Source organism: Salminus brasiliensis, chromosome 16 (assembly GCF_030463535.1).
Source record: "Salminus brasiliensis chromosome 16, fSalBra1.hap2, whole genome shotgun sequence".
Classification (NCBI taxonomy): domain Eukaryota; kingdom Metazoa; phylum Chordata; class Actinopteri; order Characiformes; family Bryconidae; genus Salminus; species Salminus brasiliensis.
The window spans coordinates 6,261,311-6,279,918 of NC_132893.1; the positions used below are offsets into that span (position 1 = coordinate 6,261,311).

At 38.6% G+C, this 18,608-nt stretch overlaps 1 protein-coding gene across 1 annotated transcript; it reads right to left on the reverse strand.

Moving 5' to 3' along the window:
* Positions 1 to 10,637: 10,637 nt before the first annotated feature.
* npffr1l3 (neuropeptide FF receptor 1 like 3) lies at positions 10,638 to 17,923 on the reverse strand. The gene is made up of 3 exons (XM_072658689.1): positions 17,573 to 17,923; positions 16,825 to 16,924; positions 10,638 to 11,608 (listed from the first exon to the last, which is right to left on the reverse strand). The coding sequence occupies exons 1-3, from the start codon at positions 17,865 to 17,867 to the stop codon at positions 10,657 to 10,659; spliced, it is 1,347 nt and encodes a 448-aa protein (XP_072514790.1). The 5' UTR covers positions 17,868 to 17,923; the 3' UTR covers positions 10,638 to 10,656.
* Between the last annotated feature and the right edge of the window lie 685 nt (positions 17,924 to 18,608).

Genomic DNA, 18,608 nt, shown 5'->3' on the forward strand with positions numbered 1-18,608 from the left:
CTCAGGCACTAAAACTGATGACGTGAATGTCAGCAAACAAAATTACATTCTGCCACTTCAGCCTTTTGTCTTTGACTCTACACACACGTAAACGTGTTATTACAGCACTGTCAGTCAGTTCCACACCTGTATGACTTCTGTTATTATTCTGTCAATTCGTCTGCCATTGGAAAAGTGGCAAACACCGGCTCAATAAGCCTTCAGTGGGGGAGAGAGTGAGAGAGACAAAAAAATACAGTCCAATTGACTCTGCAGATTCTTTCTAGGCAGGAAAGATACACTTTTACCATCATGTAATTGTTCCTGTTTGATTTGAGCAATCATATGATTACAGCTGTTGGAGTTCATCAGTCTCAAGGAGTTTGCTGTCATTTCTGTAGAGGCTCTAGTGGCAGGTCGTGAGAATAGAGGGGTGCACTCGCAACTCAGTGTATATTCAGTACATATACACAATTCTGTGCAAATGTTCTAGACATCTGTGGCAACTAGAATGAAAAGCTCATTATGTGGACAGTAATATACTCAGTAAAACACTAACATTTAAATAAACACAATAATCCAACAGGTGGTTTCGCCATGACAGCCCTGTCTTTTCACAAGCACTGTATCACTACACCAAGAAGTTTAATGCCCCGAGCAAAAGACAACGAGAACGTTGTATGATTTTACTTGTTTGAATGTAGGTTCACGCAGTCTGGGGAAAAAAATATGTAGAAATAGAGCCACCTGTGGATGCGAGGAAGCCAGATTGTGGGTTAAATAGCTAGATAGGCTAGCTATGTGGAATTTAACTGGTAGGCTAATTTTAGCTAAATACAGTGATATTATTAGACAGATAACAACAATATATCTTATTCAAAAATAACTGTCTAAGTGAATATCAGTAATTTCCCAGTGAATACTAACATTCTAGCAAACTAACATGTTTTTTACTAAGCTGTAAGCAGTAAACCATCTACATTTTATCGAAGTCTACAGTCGTGACTCTGTGTGAAGAAAGGCTGTTAAACTGACTCTGTTGTAATCAGCTTCCTCAGGTGCTGTTAATTAATGCTGATTATTGACCCATTGGCTGGGTTGTTACTGTGCTATAATCAGTAACTCAGCAGCGGGGGTATACACAATGTACCCAGCTGTACCTACAGTACCCAGCATTGTGGGAATAACCCAACAGGCTCAATCCAACATTTGGGTGGAAAAAAACAACCCAGTAAACAACACCGCAGGCGGATGGATTGAATGTTAATTTGCCACCCTGCACATAATGCATGTCTTTATCATTCTGTGCTGAAGACATTTCTAGTGCAGTGTAGCGTAGACAGCTTACGGTCCAACAAAGCTAGGTTTGCCTAGTCTTGTGTTTTTCAGAATGGGAGCAAAGTAACTGCTGCTAAATGCTACTATTTTAGGTGCCACAGAGGAAATGAAACTTCTTCCCCTGCTGAGAACATGTGTGTTCTAGTTCTAGGCCACTGTGGCAACAGGCAGTGTGCTTCCACATTGAGCCGTGGGCTCGAGAGGGAGCAGCTCTGATGATCATTTGCACAGAGGAGGTCCAAAGTAAATGGCAGCCGGCTGTCACTCAGCCCCTCCTATAGAGCAATGACTCATATAGACCCACCGAGCACTTTATTAGGAACACTACTACTCACACTGGGTAGAGAGTCCCTTTGCTTCTAAAACAGCCTCTTCCAGTTCTTCATGGCATCGTTTCCACAAGATGCTGGAAAGGTTTCTTTGAGATTCTGGGTCATGTAGACATGGTCATGTAGGTGCGTTATGCAAATTCCTGCAGACTTTTCAGGAGCACTTTCGTGCTACGAGTCTGTGGTGCCACCACATCCCAAAGGTGTTCTATTAGATACAGATCTGGTGACTAGGAATTCCACTGAAGAACACTGACCTCATTGACACATTCATGAAAGTGTTGCTTTGTGACATGATGCATCATCATGCTGGAAATAGCCGTTAGAAGATGGGTAAACTGGTCATGAAGGGATGCACACCTCCTCCGACAGCTTGGAATGTGGACATCAAGGATTGAGTCCATGGATTCATGCTGTTGGTACCAAATTCTGTGTTCCTTATCAGACCAGGCTGTGTTTATCCAGTTGTCGACTGTCTGGTGGTTTTTGGTGAGTCTGTGTCCACTGCGGCCTAAGCTTCCCGTTCTTGGCTGACAGAAGTCAAACCCAATGTGGTCAACTGTTTTGCTGCTGTAGCCCATCCGTATGTACATCTATCAGCCACTTCATTAAAACCACTTCCTTGTTCAGCTCCACTTACCATATAAGAGCACTAGGCTGTTGCTACATGGTCCCAGGTGAATTTCAAGGTTTTACAAAGTGAGCTGCTGTGGTGGTGTTATTAAGTGATTGCTATGGTGCTACTAGTTGGTTGTTATGGTTTCCCAAGTGGTTGCTGTTGTGTTGCTAGGTGGTTGCTATGGTTTTCCAGGGGGTTGCTAAGTGGTTGTTCTGGTATCCCAGGTAGTTACTATGATATTGCTAAATGTTTGCCAGATGGATGCTACAGCGTTGCAAGGTTTTTGCAATGGTATTTCAGGCAGTTGCTTTTTTGTGTTGTGTAGTGGTTGCTACATTGTTGCTTGGTGTTGGCTAGGCAGTTGCTGTGGAATCCCCGATGGTTGCTATGGTGTCCCTGGTGGTTGTCAAGTGGTTGCTGTGGTCCTCCATGTGGTCAGTAGGGTATTACCCCATGTGGTTGGTATCATTGTGATATGAGATGGGTGCCAAAACCATTGCACCTCATTCATTTCTATGGGAAGAAATCTGCTGCTACGTGAAAATCATGTGTCTGAAATACTGTATACAAGCTCAAATTACACAATCAGACCCAGGAATCTGGAATGTCAATACAGGTTATGTGGTGAAAATCTTGAATAAGTGGCAGAAATCTAGGAATAAGAAGAATAGAGAGTAACATAAACTATAACTATAAAATGACGTGAAGTGCTTCTATATGGAACTGATCAAATAGACAAGAAGGATATAAACAAGGAGGTGATATTAATGTTATGGCTGTTCAGTGTATGTCTGTATGTAGTGATAGATAAATAAATCTTTTTTTTTTTACCAACATGACATTATACTGAAAGAGCTTACCACAGGACAGCTTTTTAATGTCAAATATCACAGAGTGCTTCAAGGCAATTCACAAATATAAATATCACCAAAATCCATTTTCAAGCTTAACTGATAATGAGATTTCAGAAAATGGTTACATTCAATATTCATTCACCTCCTTACTTTCTTACTTATATGTCTTCATATCTGTTATAATAACAAAAACTGGTTAGCTAGTTCCAGTATTTCATACAGTGCTGGCTCATCACAATGAAATATCAACTAAAAGCCAAAACAAAGACTGTCAGCATTAGTTCTCAGTAAAAAAGAGTCTGAATAAATTCACATCATGTACACTTGCAATAGAAATGGCATGCAGTAGCGTGTAGAAGTCAGAGACTGCCTCTTGTTTATTTCATTTCCACTCAAAGAAGTCAGTAACGTTAGTAAAGTACGGTACGATACTGTACAGTACAGTAAAGTAAAGTACATTCTTTTTCAGCACCAGAACGTGTAACAGAAAATTATGCCAAGAACTCAACTGCTTATATCATCAGGAGGTTTAGTGTGTGGGTTTAGTGTTCAGTGTTCACCAGTGTTTACCTTTACTACAGCTTCTATTCTTCAGTGAGACTCACTCATAGTGTTTCTGCAGGAATCTGCAGGGAGATTTTTCCACAGAGAATTTTCACTCAGAAGCTGGAGCATCAAAGTCATTCAAAACATATTCAGTAATACTGAAGTCTGGACTCTGGGGTGCTAAGTCCATTGTTCTGAGGACAGCAGCACCTGCTTTGTTTGATGTGGTCAGTGTTCTAATTTTTTGTCTGTTTGCTCTTTCTCAGCAAGAGTTTCTTGTTTAGCTCCACATCCTTTCAGACCCACGGTGTTCAGTCGTCTTCTACTTTTTCAGGGCTTGATGTGAATATTTTAGGCTGATTCAAGCTTTCAAGGTTTGGGTATCGACTATTATAATCCCAATCCTAGGGTCTTTGTTGGAACCATGGTGTTCAGAGCGCCATCTGGTGGCCTCAAGGCACCATAAATGGACATTATTTCCAGCCAGCAGCAGTGTGGGCATTCTCAGAAGGTAAATAAAAGAGTTGAGAGTCTGCAGTGTGAATTTAACTATTTAACAGTGGAACATGAAAACAGACCATAATATCGGAACCTTTAGGAAACTCTCACTGAAACGTTCAATTTTACCAGCTGGAGAACCGGAGAACCGCTTGCCTTTCTCTGTTTTTAAACCAGCACTGAAAAAACAAATTTGGAACTGTGTGGAGGCTAACGCTAATGCTAACACACACACACACACACGCTATAGAAACCCCAATCACACACAGCACATTCACCCACTATAAACAAGTCCAGCGTGTGTACCACTACACTGACCTGAATTAGAAGATATTAAACACAATAAAACAGTCATTTTAAGAAAAGTCTCTACTAAATGAAATCAATCAGTCCAGAAAGTCTCATTATAGAAACTGATACTAAAAATAAAGGGATTTTACTGAACGGATTAATCAGCAGCTTATCTTAGCTAAACTGTGTGGCTGGATTATTTATATAAACACAAACATTAGCTCAGAACATTAGTGCAAAATAACCCGATTGGGACATTCCTAATTATTTTCCCCTGGAATCATTTTGGAACAGAATGAAGACAATTTCAAGTGCATTGTTCACTGTCAAATGTGTCCTATGACTGTAAATGACAAATGATTTTCAGTGCTGCTTTCTGAGGACCCCAAAGCTCAGACTTCATGTCCATTTAGTGTACATTGTTTATACACTATATATTATGGTGCATTATGGGTTTGTTACAGTGCACTGACAATTCGGCACTACGTTTTCGGAATCCTAAAGTAGTTTACTATATTCAACTCAATGTACCAGAGACTAAGCCTAACAATGTTGTACTGTACAAATATATATAGTGAATAGGGCACAGTTTCAGATACAGCTCAGGTCTTACAGGTCCTACACGGTATTTCGAGGTAATAATTTTATCATTTTTAAGATAATTATACACATAATTATAATTTTATTGAACTGCAGTTTTGAAAAATGATTTTTTTTTTGTCACTTCTGACCTCCCTCATTTACATGTAAGTGGATTGTCTTAGATCTAATGAATTAATTAAACGAAAGCTGATCTCTGATTATTGTAGATATCTGTGCTCTGCAAATCTCACAAATGACCTCAGTGCTTACTACAGCTGTGTGACTACGCTTCCAAGACCTGGACATCCATACTGGCTCAAGGGTAACAATTTAGACTCAATTAATATTTCCCACACATTCGACTGAGATATTTTAAAACCCATCTTCGATGTCAACCCGTCTCTAACGGTTCCTGCGTTGGAGGACATGCCAGGGACAATCATATAATGAGGTACAAAAATAGGCTATTTTCCACTGTGCAACACAGGGGTCAAAATAAAGCGCACAAATAAACAAAGCACCAAATGACACAACACCATAATTGTCTGAGGTAACAGAGCCTCCTGAGCTTGAAATGTCCATCTCCACTGAGCCGAGTAGCATGTTCTCTACAATCCAGCCAAGCACTTCTTCAACAGCTGGTTCCGTCTAACTCAATTGAAACAGCTCATGCAATGCAACCGTCAATGACACGGTCGATATTGGAAGATAACTCAGCTGCTACATGTAATCAGTGCTTGCTTGCTGCCAAAGACAAACAAGTGAACCCAGAGCCTCCCAGATCAACAAATTGTCTATGTAGATTTGACAGGTTTGTTCATGTCTGTATGCAGACCTGTGGCCCCGACCAGAGCTTGTCATAGGTATAAGCCTTGGCATAAACTGTCGCCTGCATGCCTGTATTACAAGCTATGGGTCTACGTTGGATTTTTATCTGAGAAAAATTAATGCCATTTTCAAAAACCACCCCGTCACACTCTGTGGTCAGTGTTGCTATACTGAAGTGTAAATTATAATACATTAACTGCTACTGATGTTTTGCCATATGTACAATTTTCCCTCTGAGAGGACCCAGATTGTCCCTGATGAGTTGAAATAAATATTTTTTCTAAATTTGGCAAAGCGGCATGGCTCAGGATTCAGACTCTTGACCCCCACAGCCACAGTGGCAGTATTTTAGACCACTCGGTGTCCACAAAAACACTGTTCTCGTGGGGCCATGTAAATTTTAAATGTTCTCATCTTTAATGCGCTGTGTTTTACATGAGTCTTTCACAGCCAATGGGAGAGCAGTGGGTATATCCAGTAGTTCTCTAAGTAGGCTAATTTTATCTGTTTTTGAACACGAGCTGTACAAAGGTTCCAGGTTTGAAGGTACCAGCATTTAAACTATAGAAAAGATAGCCTCTGAAATAAACCTGCAAGCTAACGTACTGCCTCCAACTAGTCAGTACGCATATGCAGACCCTCCCTGGCTACAGAGACCCTCCCTGGCTACAGAGAGCACCCACTTTTGCACTCAACCAGCAAGCTCCCATACTGTAGGTGGTGTTGACAGCAGCTTGCACGGTGTAAAAACAGCTTGACTCAACGGTACATCGAAGGTGAATGGACAGGGCCAAGCTACTATCAGCTAAATGAATATGCCATTTTTTGTGACATCAAGAAAACACTGAACTCAAAACAAGCTGTTTTTGCAGCTCACTTTCCATATAAGATCTGACATCAGAGAACTTAAAACACTGAATAAATGCATTCTATGGCACCATCAGGGAACCATGTGTTCTAGATGGGATCAGAGGGAAAAGTAGTTTTCCAAAAGTATTTTGGAAAAGTCAACAGTGAGGTACACAATTACTGACCATGAAACCGCTGACACTATAACAACCCTACCAGCACTCCCAAACAGTGCATTATCAGTCTTATGAGCCAATTAGGATGCAGCCTTAGTCTGATGTCTATGATGTACGCATGCAGGTCATTTTAGGGTGCAAGTTTGTTCACGCTAAAGAACAATGAGCAGTGAGGCTTTTAATGTGGACGTAGCCTTTGCAATCAAGGCAAAGGTTTTGAAACAATCTGAAATAACACTTTTGCATTTGCATGTGGCGGTGAACAGTGCAAATCAGAAATACTGCTGTAGTTTCCCTACAATTCCCAAAATTTCCAGTTCCCAATAAATACTTCCAACACTGGCAGGGTAATGGTTAGCATGCACTTCCACAAGATACTTGTGGGACCACCACATCTTTAAGGACTGCTGCTAAAGCAATATCAATGGACAACTCAACATGCAAACTGCAAATTCACCTACAACACTGAACAACAGGGGGAGTGGGAGGGTCCGTCACCATTTTCCAAAGAGAGTGAGGCCAATGATTCTCTTTTCTCTTCTCTGTGGTCTCCTGACCACAGACGGAGTCCAGAGTCCAAAGCTTAGACTGTTGCACCACTCTGGAGCCTCAGACCAGTGTTATTTTAATGTAAAAAATGATTTGATCTATGTAACATGAAGCATACACTCTTAACACTGTATGCTTCCTAATGGTCCAAAACAGCCTGGCAATCTATCTAACCATCTGATGGGGTACAGCTTTCATGGAAGTATGTCACTCTAGTTAGGGTCACTCTAGGAAAAAAGATCATTTAGGTGGGTTCCTCTGCTGTTGAACACTGTGGTGGGTCATTTCTTACCCTTAAGACAACACAGTAAGAATACAGGTGCTTCTTTGAGTGATGCTATAGAAGAACCATTTATATAACCATTTCTTTAAACCTTTAAAAGGTTCTTCACTTACGAACATGGTTCTATATAGAACCAAAAGAACCCTTTGTAGCACTGCTGTTTTCAAGAGTTGTAGGCTAAGATATATATGACAACCAGTTTTAGGGGAGGCCGGGTAATCTTACTGGGCTGTAATCTAACAAGCCTCCTGAGGCAAATGCACAGAGGCGGGCCTACTCATATGCCACTATACACCTAAATGACTTTGCATTATTTGCCCCAAAAAAAAAAGCAACACTTCTACATTTGCTGATGGTTTACTGTTGCAGGTTTGACAGGGTAGACACAGCAAAGCAGCACAGAAACCAGCTTGGAAAATGAAAGCTGGCAGAAGATAATGGAATGACAGCCAATGAGTAATGAGCCTCGAGAAAGTAAGCCCGACACAAATGGTCGTCTTAGCAAAGCAAATACATTCATTCTGTCCTCCTGTTACAAACGTCTGAAGATTCATTATGCAAACTCTGTTAAACAAAGTTCGGTGAGCGGTTATTGTGCCGCAACAGTGAAAACTTTTCAAGCCTTTCCCAACCCGGGGCCACAAATATTCAATTCATTTACAGCTGATTTTGTGTTACTTTACTCACAAATTACTTGACAAATGACCTGCTTCTCCAGAGGGCAAGTAATCATAAGTCAGGACAGGTCTGTTATCTGCTTTAACAATATGAGACTTTCATGTAAAGGTCACTCGGAAAATTCGATCTGCTTTCGCCTTGTGGACACCATCACATTTCACTTTAACTAGAACTCTTTTTCTCTCGCGTTGACATTCAGAGCATTGCTTGTAGCAACATAATATCAGCGGTTATTAGATACGTTTAATTGGTTCGGCAGCTGAGACAACAAATGTCACCTTTATGTTTACCATTAAAAAAAAAATCACAATTCTAAGAGGCTATTTCCTGAACATGGTTTCAGTGCAGTCTTGGACCTAACAGCCTTAGGCTTAGCAGTTGGACACTGTTGGAAAAAATGTCTTTGAACTGTTAGTTTTTTGGAGCAGAATGAGTGTAAACCCATCTCCATTAGAAATAAATGAGACTTTGGTGTCTTTTGTTTGGTCAAAAATTTAACATACAAGCACTTTGTGGTTGTTAAATTAGCGTTGCTGAAAGTTCCACCAAAGGGTCCTTTACCTTGCCAAAGCCAACTCCTCTTAACTTCCTGTATATAAGATAAGATAAGATAAGATAAGATAGTCCTTTATTAGTCCCGCAGTGGGGAAATTCCCAGTGTAACAGCAGAAAGGGATAGCAAGACACTCAGTTCCAAAAATTTGGATAAATAATTTACACTATATACATAATATAAATAAGAATTAAAAATTAAAAGAGCAATAACAATATTATTTACAGTATATATATATTATAATATTATTATATATGATCATGATTGACTACATCTGGTTACGTCTCTGCACTCACATAAAAAAGGGTTTGTTTGCCAGCACTCATTGGACTGACCAACACACGCTGCCACTGTTGGGCCCTTGAGCAAGGCCCTTTACCCTCTCTGCTCCCCGGGCGCTGGAGTTGGCTGCCCACCGCTCTGGGTTTGTGTGTGTACTCACTGCCCCTAGCTCACTAGTGTGTGTGTGAGTGTGTGTTCACTACCACAGATGGGTTAAATGCGGAGGACCCATTTCGATGTACAGTGCACACTGTACAGTGACAAATACGTGCACCTTTACCTTTTACCTTTACCTTTTACAGTACAATGGAAAGTCCAAGGATCTGAGAAGGGTGATTGTAGATTTACACAGGAACGCCAGGAATGTCTCTTGGACCCGTTTCTGAACAACTGCAGATTTTAAGACCATCAATTTACACCATTCAAACAAGTTATCGGTAGGTTAAGGTCTGGAAGAAGACCCAAACTGTCACCTTCAGCTGAGACAAAATTAGTTTGGATGGTCAGGAACAACCCAAGAACCACCAAGACACAGGCCTCCCATGAACTGAAAGCTCCTAGAACAACAGTGTCACTGTCGACAGTCAAGCATGTTTTATACTGCCATGCTGTGTACCAAGAAAGAAGCTGGACACATTGACCACCAGAAAAGTATCTGGAAAAAAGTTTTATGGTCAGATAAGTAAAAGATTAAGCTGTTTGATGTGTGTATGGAGGACTTAAGGTAAGGCATTCAACTCCATGTACACTGTAGCAAATGTTAAGCATGGTGGTGGTAGTATCATGCTCTTGGGCTGTTTTGTTGCTAGTGGAACATTGTACATTGCACAAAGTGGATGGAATAAGAACTAATAAGGAGTAATTCAGAATTCTTCAGCATAACTTCCTCAAACCACTAAACCTTGTACACCAAAATCTATTTATGTACACATGTACATAAATTAATAATATAAAAGTAATTTACACATACTTATGCAGATCAAAAGATCAATATCTCCATTACATTCATGTCCATGATGAGTACATGTTCTGAACACAACAGTATATATAGCTCTTATGCTGTTTACTTTGACATATTTTTTGTGTAAAACATTATTATGGCATATACTGAACTAAACCACATTACCCAAATGGTTCTTTAAATGTTTGCTGCTCTTACTAAAGCAACTGACAAAAAACTAACAAAACAAACATTTAGAAAATGATAGAAATGCTACAAATATCTGTGTGTAAATAGCACGTTGTACATAGTCAGAACTAATTAATTAGGCTAGTGAAGTAATCTGTGTATTGGAATTTGCCAAGTGGTACAGAAGTAACAATGCATGGACATTTCATCATCTAAAGCCAGTGTGCGTGTGATCTTGGTGTGGGGCATCAACCCTATGTCTTCAGAAACATGCCCTGCTGTAAGTTGCTAATTCAAAGCTCCCAGGCCTGGTAAATAGTAGCTCCTGATGGCGAGATCCTCTCAATGTTTTCCAGGAGCTCTCTTTTGATTAACGTTCCGCCAAGCCCCCCTTCAGCGCCCGAGCCTCTCAGCTCCGTAGAAACCCTCCTGTGCTCCATCTCGAGACGAACGCAACCTGTTAAGTCACTGTCCGTATAGACTCTGTTCCTCAAACCCAAGCTGAGGTTGTTAGAGGTGAGGGCTTTATCCAGGTGTGCGGAAACCTCCGCGCCTCTTTCCGACCTCTTGAAACCAAGCCTTGAACGCCTCCCTCGGCTGCAGCAGGACGTCTGCTGACAGACGGCCCGAAAGCCTCTCTTGAAGTTTTCGTTGAAGTACCCGTAGATAATGGGATTGACGCTGGAGTTGGCGAAGGCGAGCCAGTGTGAGAAGGGGAAAATGTAGCCCGTCAGGAGCTCCAGCTGGTCTCCTTCAGGTCGTGCATAATCAGTCAACAGCATAAGAGTCCACAGAGGCAGCCAAGACAGCATGAAAAGCAGGGCCACCACGATCAACATCTTGATCACTTTGATCTTCCTCTGAGACACAGGGCACTTCCCGTGAGGAGCGGCATCAGCCTGGTCGATGTTGACCAGCACCGTGGTGGAGTAGAGCTTGGCTCCTATGCGGCCATACATGAGGATGATGAGGATGAGGGGGACCAGGTATATGTGGGCAAACAAGACCGTGGTGTACACCTTCCGCATCTGTGGGTCAGGCCACGTCTCGTAGCAGGAGTAAAGTGGGTAGCTGAGGTTGTAGTTGTCGTTATGAACCGTGAAGTGGCCTCTCTCTTGCTCAACCGTCAACATGAGGGCTGAGGGGAACATGATGACCAGAGCCAGGAGCCATATCATCCCGATGGTTGCCTTAGCAACGAGGAGCGTAAGTTTGGGCTTAAAAGGGTAAACAATGCACCGGAACCTGGCGATGAAAGCAATGGCGTAGAGAGAAAGAGAAAAACTGTATTAAGCAAACGCCAAGTCATTTTGTTACATGCTAAATTTGTCATTCTCAATGTTGGGTCCAGTGGGACTCACTGCCCTGCACATTTTCCAGCTCTCAGGGCTTGCTAATGAGCTGATGAGTTGGATCAGATGTGCTAGAGAGGAAATGTATAATTATAATATAAATAAAACACGAGTACTTTCTCTTTGCAATTTCCAATTCTGACATTTACTGTTGTCTGGAAATTACCTAGTGGTTGGGTTTGGACATTGCATATGATACATCTTCTCAATATACAGTCTGTTCGTCCATTTTATTCCAATCAGCTGTGCTAAAGGTTACCTCAACTGCCCGAGAAGGCAAAAACATGGTGCTAATGCAGGGTTTATCTTATATAAAGCAATGTGTTGAAGCTGTCGAAGCTGCCCCCCTAGCCTACATTAAAGAAAGCCTATGCACACACGAGTGTATTGCACCGTATTCCCATATCTAATTTTACCATGTAGGGTCTTCAGTGTACTTTTGCTGCTCTTGCGTGCTGTGTTTGATAACGAATGTGCCTGATTCAGCCCATGAAGAGCTCAAAAGAACATTGTGACATTCAAATGTTTATATATTTTTTGTGGGTGTGACATGCTTGATTGTACAGTACAATTTACAGTACAACAAATATTCATTATAATAAGCTTTCTGTAAATAAGCTTGTAAAATGATTCATTATTAATATTTTGCTAATGCAATAATTCAAATGATTTAACCTTTGTGTTGTCATTTCTTGCTAAAGATCATCTCTTTTCAGTTTTCTCTAGTGAAGGAACACAAACTAAAGCTCAAAAAAGGATTTTTCCAGTAGGAAAAATTTGTCCCGATACTCAACACGTGTTCTCTTGAGTACGATTTATTTTAGATTATTTTATTTTCAGATTTCTCACAATGAAATACAGGTGAGGGAAAATAGTTTTTTTATTATAGAGTGCCAGTTTTTACGTTTGATAGTTCAGGTTTATGACTTTTAGTTATGCAAAGGTGGAAAGTGTCAGAGGACTGTATTACTGTATTTAAGTGGCTTTGTCAACGATCTGTGTTTGAGTAGAAAATGTACACTGTTGTCAATTCCACTACATTTCTAAAGAAATCTGTCATGTTCTATTTCATAAGCAGTTCTCTTAATGACATGGTGGGTTCAGAACATTTCCAGACTGTAAGCCACGTAAGCCAACCTATCACACCGATAATTAGTCCTGAGATGAGAAAGACCACAATGTTCGAATGACAGTTCATTCTAAGTGTTGCTGTCTTGACTAGAGTTTTGTGTAGCAAGGGGCGGATCCAAGACTGGAGCTCCCATCCAAGATCTGGTTGTTCCCTTAACCCTGTAAACCCTGGACATTTATTTAAAGACCTATTATTCAGTATCAACTACACGTTTTTCAGCATCCACAATTACTCTATCAGTCTTAACTAAGAATTATTCAGTATCTACTATGAAATTATTCAGTAATTACAATGAATAATTCAGTATCTGCTATAAATCATCCAGTGTCAACTATAAATAATTATTAGAAATATTTTGTATCCACTATAAATCACATTATACACTATTCGTTATTACCTGCTGTGTATTATTCTGTATTCACTAAGAATTATTCAATACTGACTATGAATTATTCAGTATCAATCCATAAATCATGTATTATCTACTATGAATCATTGAGTACTACGAATCATGAGTACTACGAATCATTTCTTATCTACTAAATAGTCAGTATAGTTCAGTAACTAGAAAGAATTATTTATTATCCACTATAAATCGCATTATATGCTATTAATTATTCAGTAATATTTAGTATAAGTCATTTATCACCTATGAATTATTCAGTATGTTTTATCTTAAATAATTTCTACTGTTGAAAAGAGTTTAAGCTTTACATGTCTGAAGACGAATCTCCTTTCCCTGCAGCAGACCATGATCTTTTATATAAATATATACATATTTTAATATTTGATATTTGAAGTTAAATGGTTTCAGGAATGGTGCTTGAGTGAAATTACATGGTCCTGCTGATAAATAAAACCTCTGTACAAGAGGATGGTAACACTAAAGAGAGAGCAAAGGTTTGTGTGGGATGATGTTTGTACTTTTATACGATTTCCTTCTCCCATATAATTTCTCTTAACAGGCGCTCTGAAAAGCTTACTATGTGTAAATTATCATTGTTAGCAACCAAACAATCAGTTACCACATGTTTTTGTCCACAATTTATGTAAAACATGTTGATTTTTGTGGACTGTTGCAACTGCTATGAGAGCTTATCAACAAATTACTCACAGCAAGTGGCACTGGGGCCCAAGCAACATTTGCATTAAGCAGTCAGTATAGGCCTTTTGGCAGATCACAAATGATAGTTTTTTAGAAAACACTGTTTGCAATAACTGTTGAAAGTTGAAATATTCAAAAACAAGATTAAGAACTGAATAATTATACAAAAACTAATGTTACCTTGTATTTTGTTCTCTAAGTTTAATTTTCATGTTAAAATGAAAATTTCTCTGGAAGACCAAGCCTACGGACGATCCACTGGATGCCCCTGAAGAACTACAGATAATTGTGGGGCTTTTTCAATTTGAAGAGACATATGTGGCAGCTGAACATGAACAGAGGCCTCATTAAAAATAAAAGTCTTAGAATTGCCACTGTGAGTATCCAAATGAGAATGTGGCTCATCTGGATGAGCTACTCTATCAATATTAGGGATGTAATAATTCTAATGATTCTCAAAATTCTTTCCTGAGTGTCTAAATATGTACCTTATTAACATAAGGTCAGAATGACAAAAAACACAAAATTAGATACTTTTGAATGGCACAGTGAAGTTTACCCTGACACAGAACAGATATACTGTTATACTTCGTAATGCCCTGATCTAGCTTGCTAGCTAATATATTAGCCCTGAGCTACTGCATTTGCCTTGAGCTAACACACTAGGCACAATACAACGTTACAAAATACGCCGTTACAATGTTTTATTATGTTACAATATGTATTGTAATTAATTGCATGGCTAGTGTTAGAATATAGTTTGTGTGTTAGCTCAGAGCTAACATATTAGCTCTATACAATAAGATGTTACATCCCTAAGCAGTATATATGATGCCATATGCCTTTTTGACTTATTTGAATCGATATTAATTGCTAAAAAATTGAGTGGTTCTTGCTATAGGCCCTACACCTTATGATATTCCATCCTGGGGGTTTAAATGCATCCTCAGTATGAAGGTCTTCTGAATTCTCTTTGATATAACACAGTGGGCTAAGTTGTCTGTATCTCATGTATAACACATCCCACTTGCAAGTGAATCATAAAAGCAGGTACTGAAATATATTTGAATATATTATGGAAATATGTATGTGAAAGTTATTTGAATTTGAATGCTAGTTTAACCGATTCACTCGACTCCCATTTTCAAAAACACTAAAAAAAACTAAATCATTTTGTCAGCATTATGTAGATGTAAACATTGATCACAGCTGGGGTCTGATCCCATTTTTGGATGGAAGATGAGGTTACTGACACACAAAATAACGGCCTGTATAACATCCCTGTCTGGACAAACCTTGTCCAAAGTCATATAATAGAATGAGGAAAAACACTGTAACTCTGTAAAACTCTGTAAAACTTTATGTGGCTATTAATACAAGAACTTACATGAACACATGTATAAGTATTAATTAATGCTTAAAAAAGCAATGGTGCATATTTATGTATTTATTAATGCTTTATACCAGTAAATACAAAAATAACGGTCTGTTTTATGAAGTGAAAAGACATAATTTTGTTATATTGTTATTGTTGGGACACTGCCTGTTAAACTAATCGGGAACACACTTCCAGTAGCCATCCAGCGATATATTAAAATCCTGTGTAGAGCGGCTAAACATAGGGCTGATTAAGTAACAATCACAAACTGAACTGGTTTGATATTTTTATGAAATATTTGTTAATATTTAATATTTATTTTGAAACATTCTGGACCGATTTATTTAGTTTACTATAGGCTTTTTAAATTACTATTTTAGTGTGTGTTTAATATCTTAGAAACAGAACTCATAAACAGAACCTGGTATAGGTAGCATGGAGGGTTTTGTTCTGAAATATTTTTGTAATTATTTTAGGAGTTATCTGTAATTACTATATTATTAAATAAATCTTAAATTCAAGATTTGTTCTGTAATTCTAGACTAAGACTGTTTCTGTTGATTCATTTATAATGAATTTATATTAACAGAATCATGAATAATGAAATATTTCATTGTATTAATTCTATGTTTCTGAAATATTTTTGTAATTATTAAGAGCGAACTAAAGCTCTCCACAAAATCACAACTGAAACATTGACTCTATCTGTGTTCTTTGTTTACCATACTCTCTCCACTGACTGACATTTTTTAATACTGTATGTGTTTATTTTTATTTAACATTTAAATATTACTTTAGAAATTTATTTAAGACTATAATATTTGTTGTAATTAGTGGTTAATTCTAAAAATATTCTCCTAAAATGTAAACAGTACCAGTATTCTGACAACTGCTACAGAGATACTTAATTACTATATTTTATATAAAATAAATCTTAAATATGACTGGAAGTTCACAGAACAAGGTTCTTTCTAGGTAATTCTAGACAGTTTCTGTTAGTCCATTCATAATGAAACTGTCACACAACAGAAAGGGATCAAAATTAAGCAAACATATTTTAAAAGGTAAAAGTAGAGATACAGGATCTCACCCCAAAGCAATGATACTCTATATTGGTTAAATTTTTTTTTTTTCTTCATTGGAAATATTGAGTGTTCTAGTTAAGTTGCTTTTTGTCAGTTCAATAAGAGATCCTTTTATACGTCTACTTTTGGGTACAGTCTTTTGACAGTCACTTTTACTTCTGTGTGAAAGACTAGCATCGAACTGTCCGTGATTTTCATGAAAATGATTTTAGTACTTCCCACTTCTTCTGCAATTATGCCACCTTGGTAAGTGGCACACAGACTGAGGGCTCACCTATTAAGAGCTATTAGCGGCAAGTGTTGGAAATTACAGGTCCAATCAAGCGTTCGAGTGAGTTTGCCTGAGAAAAGACTGACGTTTGTCAAAAGGTAATTCCGATGTATGAATAAAAGGGGTGCAAACACTTACCTATCCACCGCGATGGCCACGAGTGTAAAGACAGAGGCACAGACAGACGTTCCTTGCACAAGGCCACTTAGTTTGCACATCACGTCACTGAAAGGCCACCCTATGCATGGACGGAAGCATTAAGACTTCATCAGAAAAGCACTAAATCATCATCAACATGCATCTTTTCAAACGCAAAAATCATTTGTATGATACTGAATACATTCACATTCCAATACAACTGTCCTTACATACAGAACAGTTACCTGTGCTAAAACACACTTACCACAGTACAATGTTCACAATCAGTTTCGTATCACAGCTCCAGAGTAGATAACTTACTGACTTCCAATAAATTATAATTTTGAGATAAAACACAGAATTGTAAAAAAAAAAAAAAAAAAACGCATTCTTTTGAGATACTAAGACAGAGCTGTAAATGTCTAAATGAGTTATTATTCAAGTAATTATATTCAAATAGTAATATATATTATATATATTATATATTTTATAATATAACATATATAATATTATAGTAATTATTTCAAATTCTAAGACTGAATTTGGAGCACATAAGTCATGACTAAGTAATAACTTGTAATAAGTCATTATTTTGACATTTAAGGAGAAAAATCATTATTTTAAGATACTAACAACCTGGAACAAACAGTGGGATCTTTATTTGGCTCTTTTTTTTTAACAAGTGTAGATAAGGTAGAGCTGCTTTCAGCTCTCAGGCCTGGCTTTGTGTTAGGGTGATGCCACTTGCCTGTAATGAGATTGTCTACTAATGTTGTGGGAATGCAGAAGATGCCCACAAGCAGATCACTGATGGACAGGTTAAGGATGAAGACATTAGTGACCGTCCACATGTGTCGGTTCCTCAGCACTATCAAGCACACCACACCGTTTCCTATCATGCAGAGCAGGAAGATGAACAGGTAGGCCAGGATGAACACGGCCGCCATGCCCAGTGAGTGCTGGTAATATGGAGAGAACAGGGTCTGTTCCTCCGGTGTGGAGTTGGTGCTGTTGGTGACATTGATGGTGTACTCTGGGATCATGTAGATCGTGGGCAGTTCCCACGATTCTCCAGCTACACCAGCTTCACCTGTTTCAAGATGTCCTTCCATGGACAAGAGAGGCCGACCTGTGGGAGAAACAGAGAGACAGATCAGAGCGAGATCTAAGTGATCGAAAGCATTCAGCCAAACCCCCGAAGCGTATTACATCCTTACGTTCCTCACTTTGGCAGGCTAAATTCGTTTATCCAGTTCAACTACTAATGCAATTGATTATGCAGCTATTTAATCGTCGCTGACAGACTAAAGGTATTGATGCTATTATGTAGATCACATTATTCATAATAGTCCCCGGAGCATGAGAACACAGAGCAGCATGTAATCAGAGGCTTAATTACCATGCTATGCCACATTCCTTATAATTGGGAGAAGAAAGCTCCATCAATTTGATGAGTCACAGTGTCAGGATGTAAACAAGGCAACAATCAATGGAAAGTTAAGCAGCTGATGGAGCTCTAGATAAACTCTACCCTTTTCTAAACGTTTCAATAATAAACTGAACATAGCTTTACATGACTTCATGATGCCTGACAATTCATTCGGTTAAATGATTAATTAAATTAAATAATTAAATGAAAGTACTTTTTTTTACTTTATTGGCCGAGTAAGGTTTCCACTTATAAAATATGTTTGTAATTTTTACAAAAAAAAAACTTTACTAAATCAATTTTGAATAATAATACTAATTAGATTCATTTTTCACTATTACGAATGCTTTATGTA

Excerpts from the sequence above, each read along its gene's own strand:
- npffr1l3 (XM_072658689.1), bottom strand. The coding sequence starts at position 17,867 with ATGATCCCAGAGTACACCATCAATGTCACCAACAGCACCAACTCCACA. Across the intron at positions 16,925-17,572 it reads AGTAGACAATCTCATTACAG|GGTGGCCTTTCAGTGACGTG; the intron begins GCAAGTGGCATC and ends GTCCATGCATAG. Across the intron at positions 11,609-16,824 it reads GTGGCCATCGCGGTGGATAG|GTTCCGGTGCATTGTTTACC; the intron begins GTAAGTGTTTGC and ends TTTCATCGCCAG.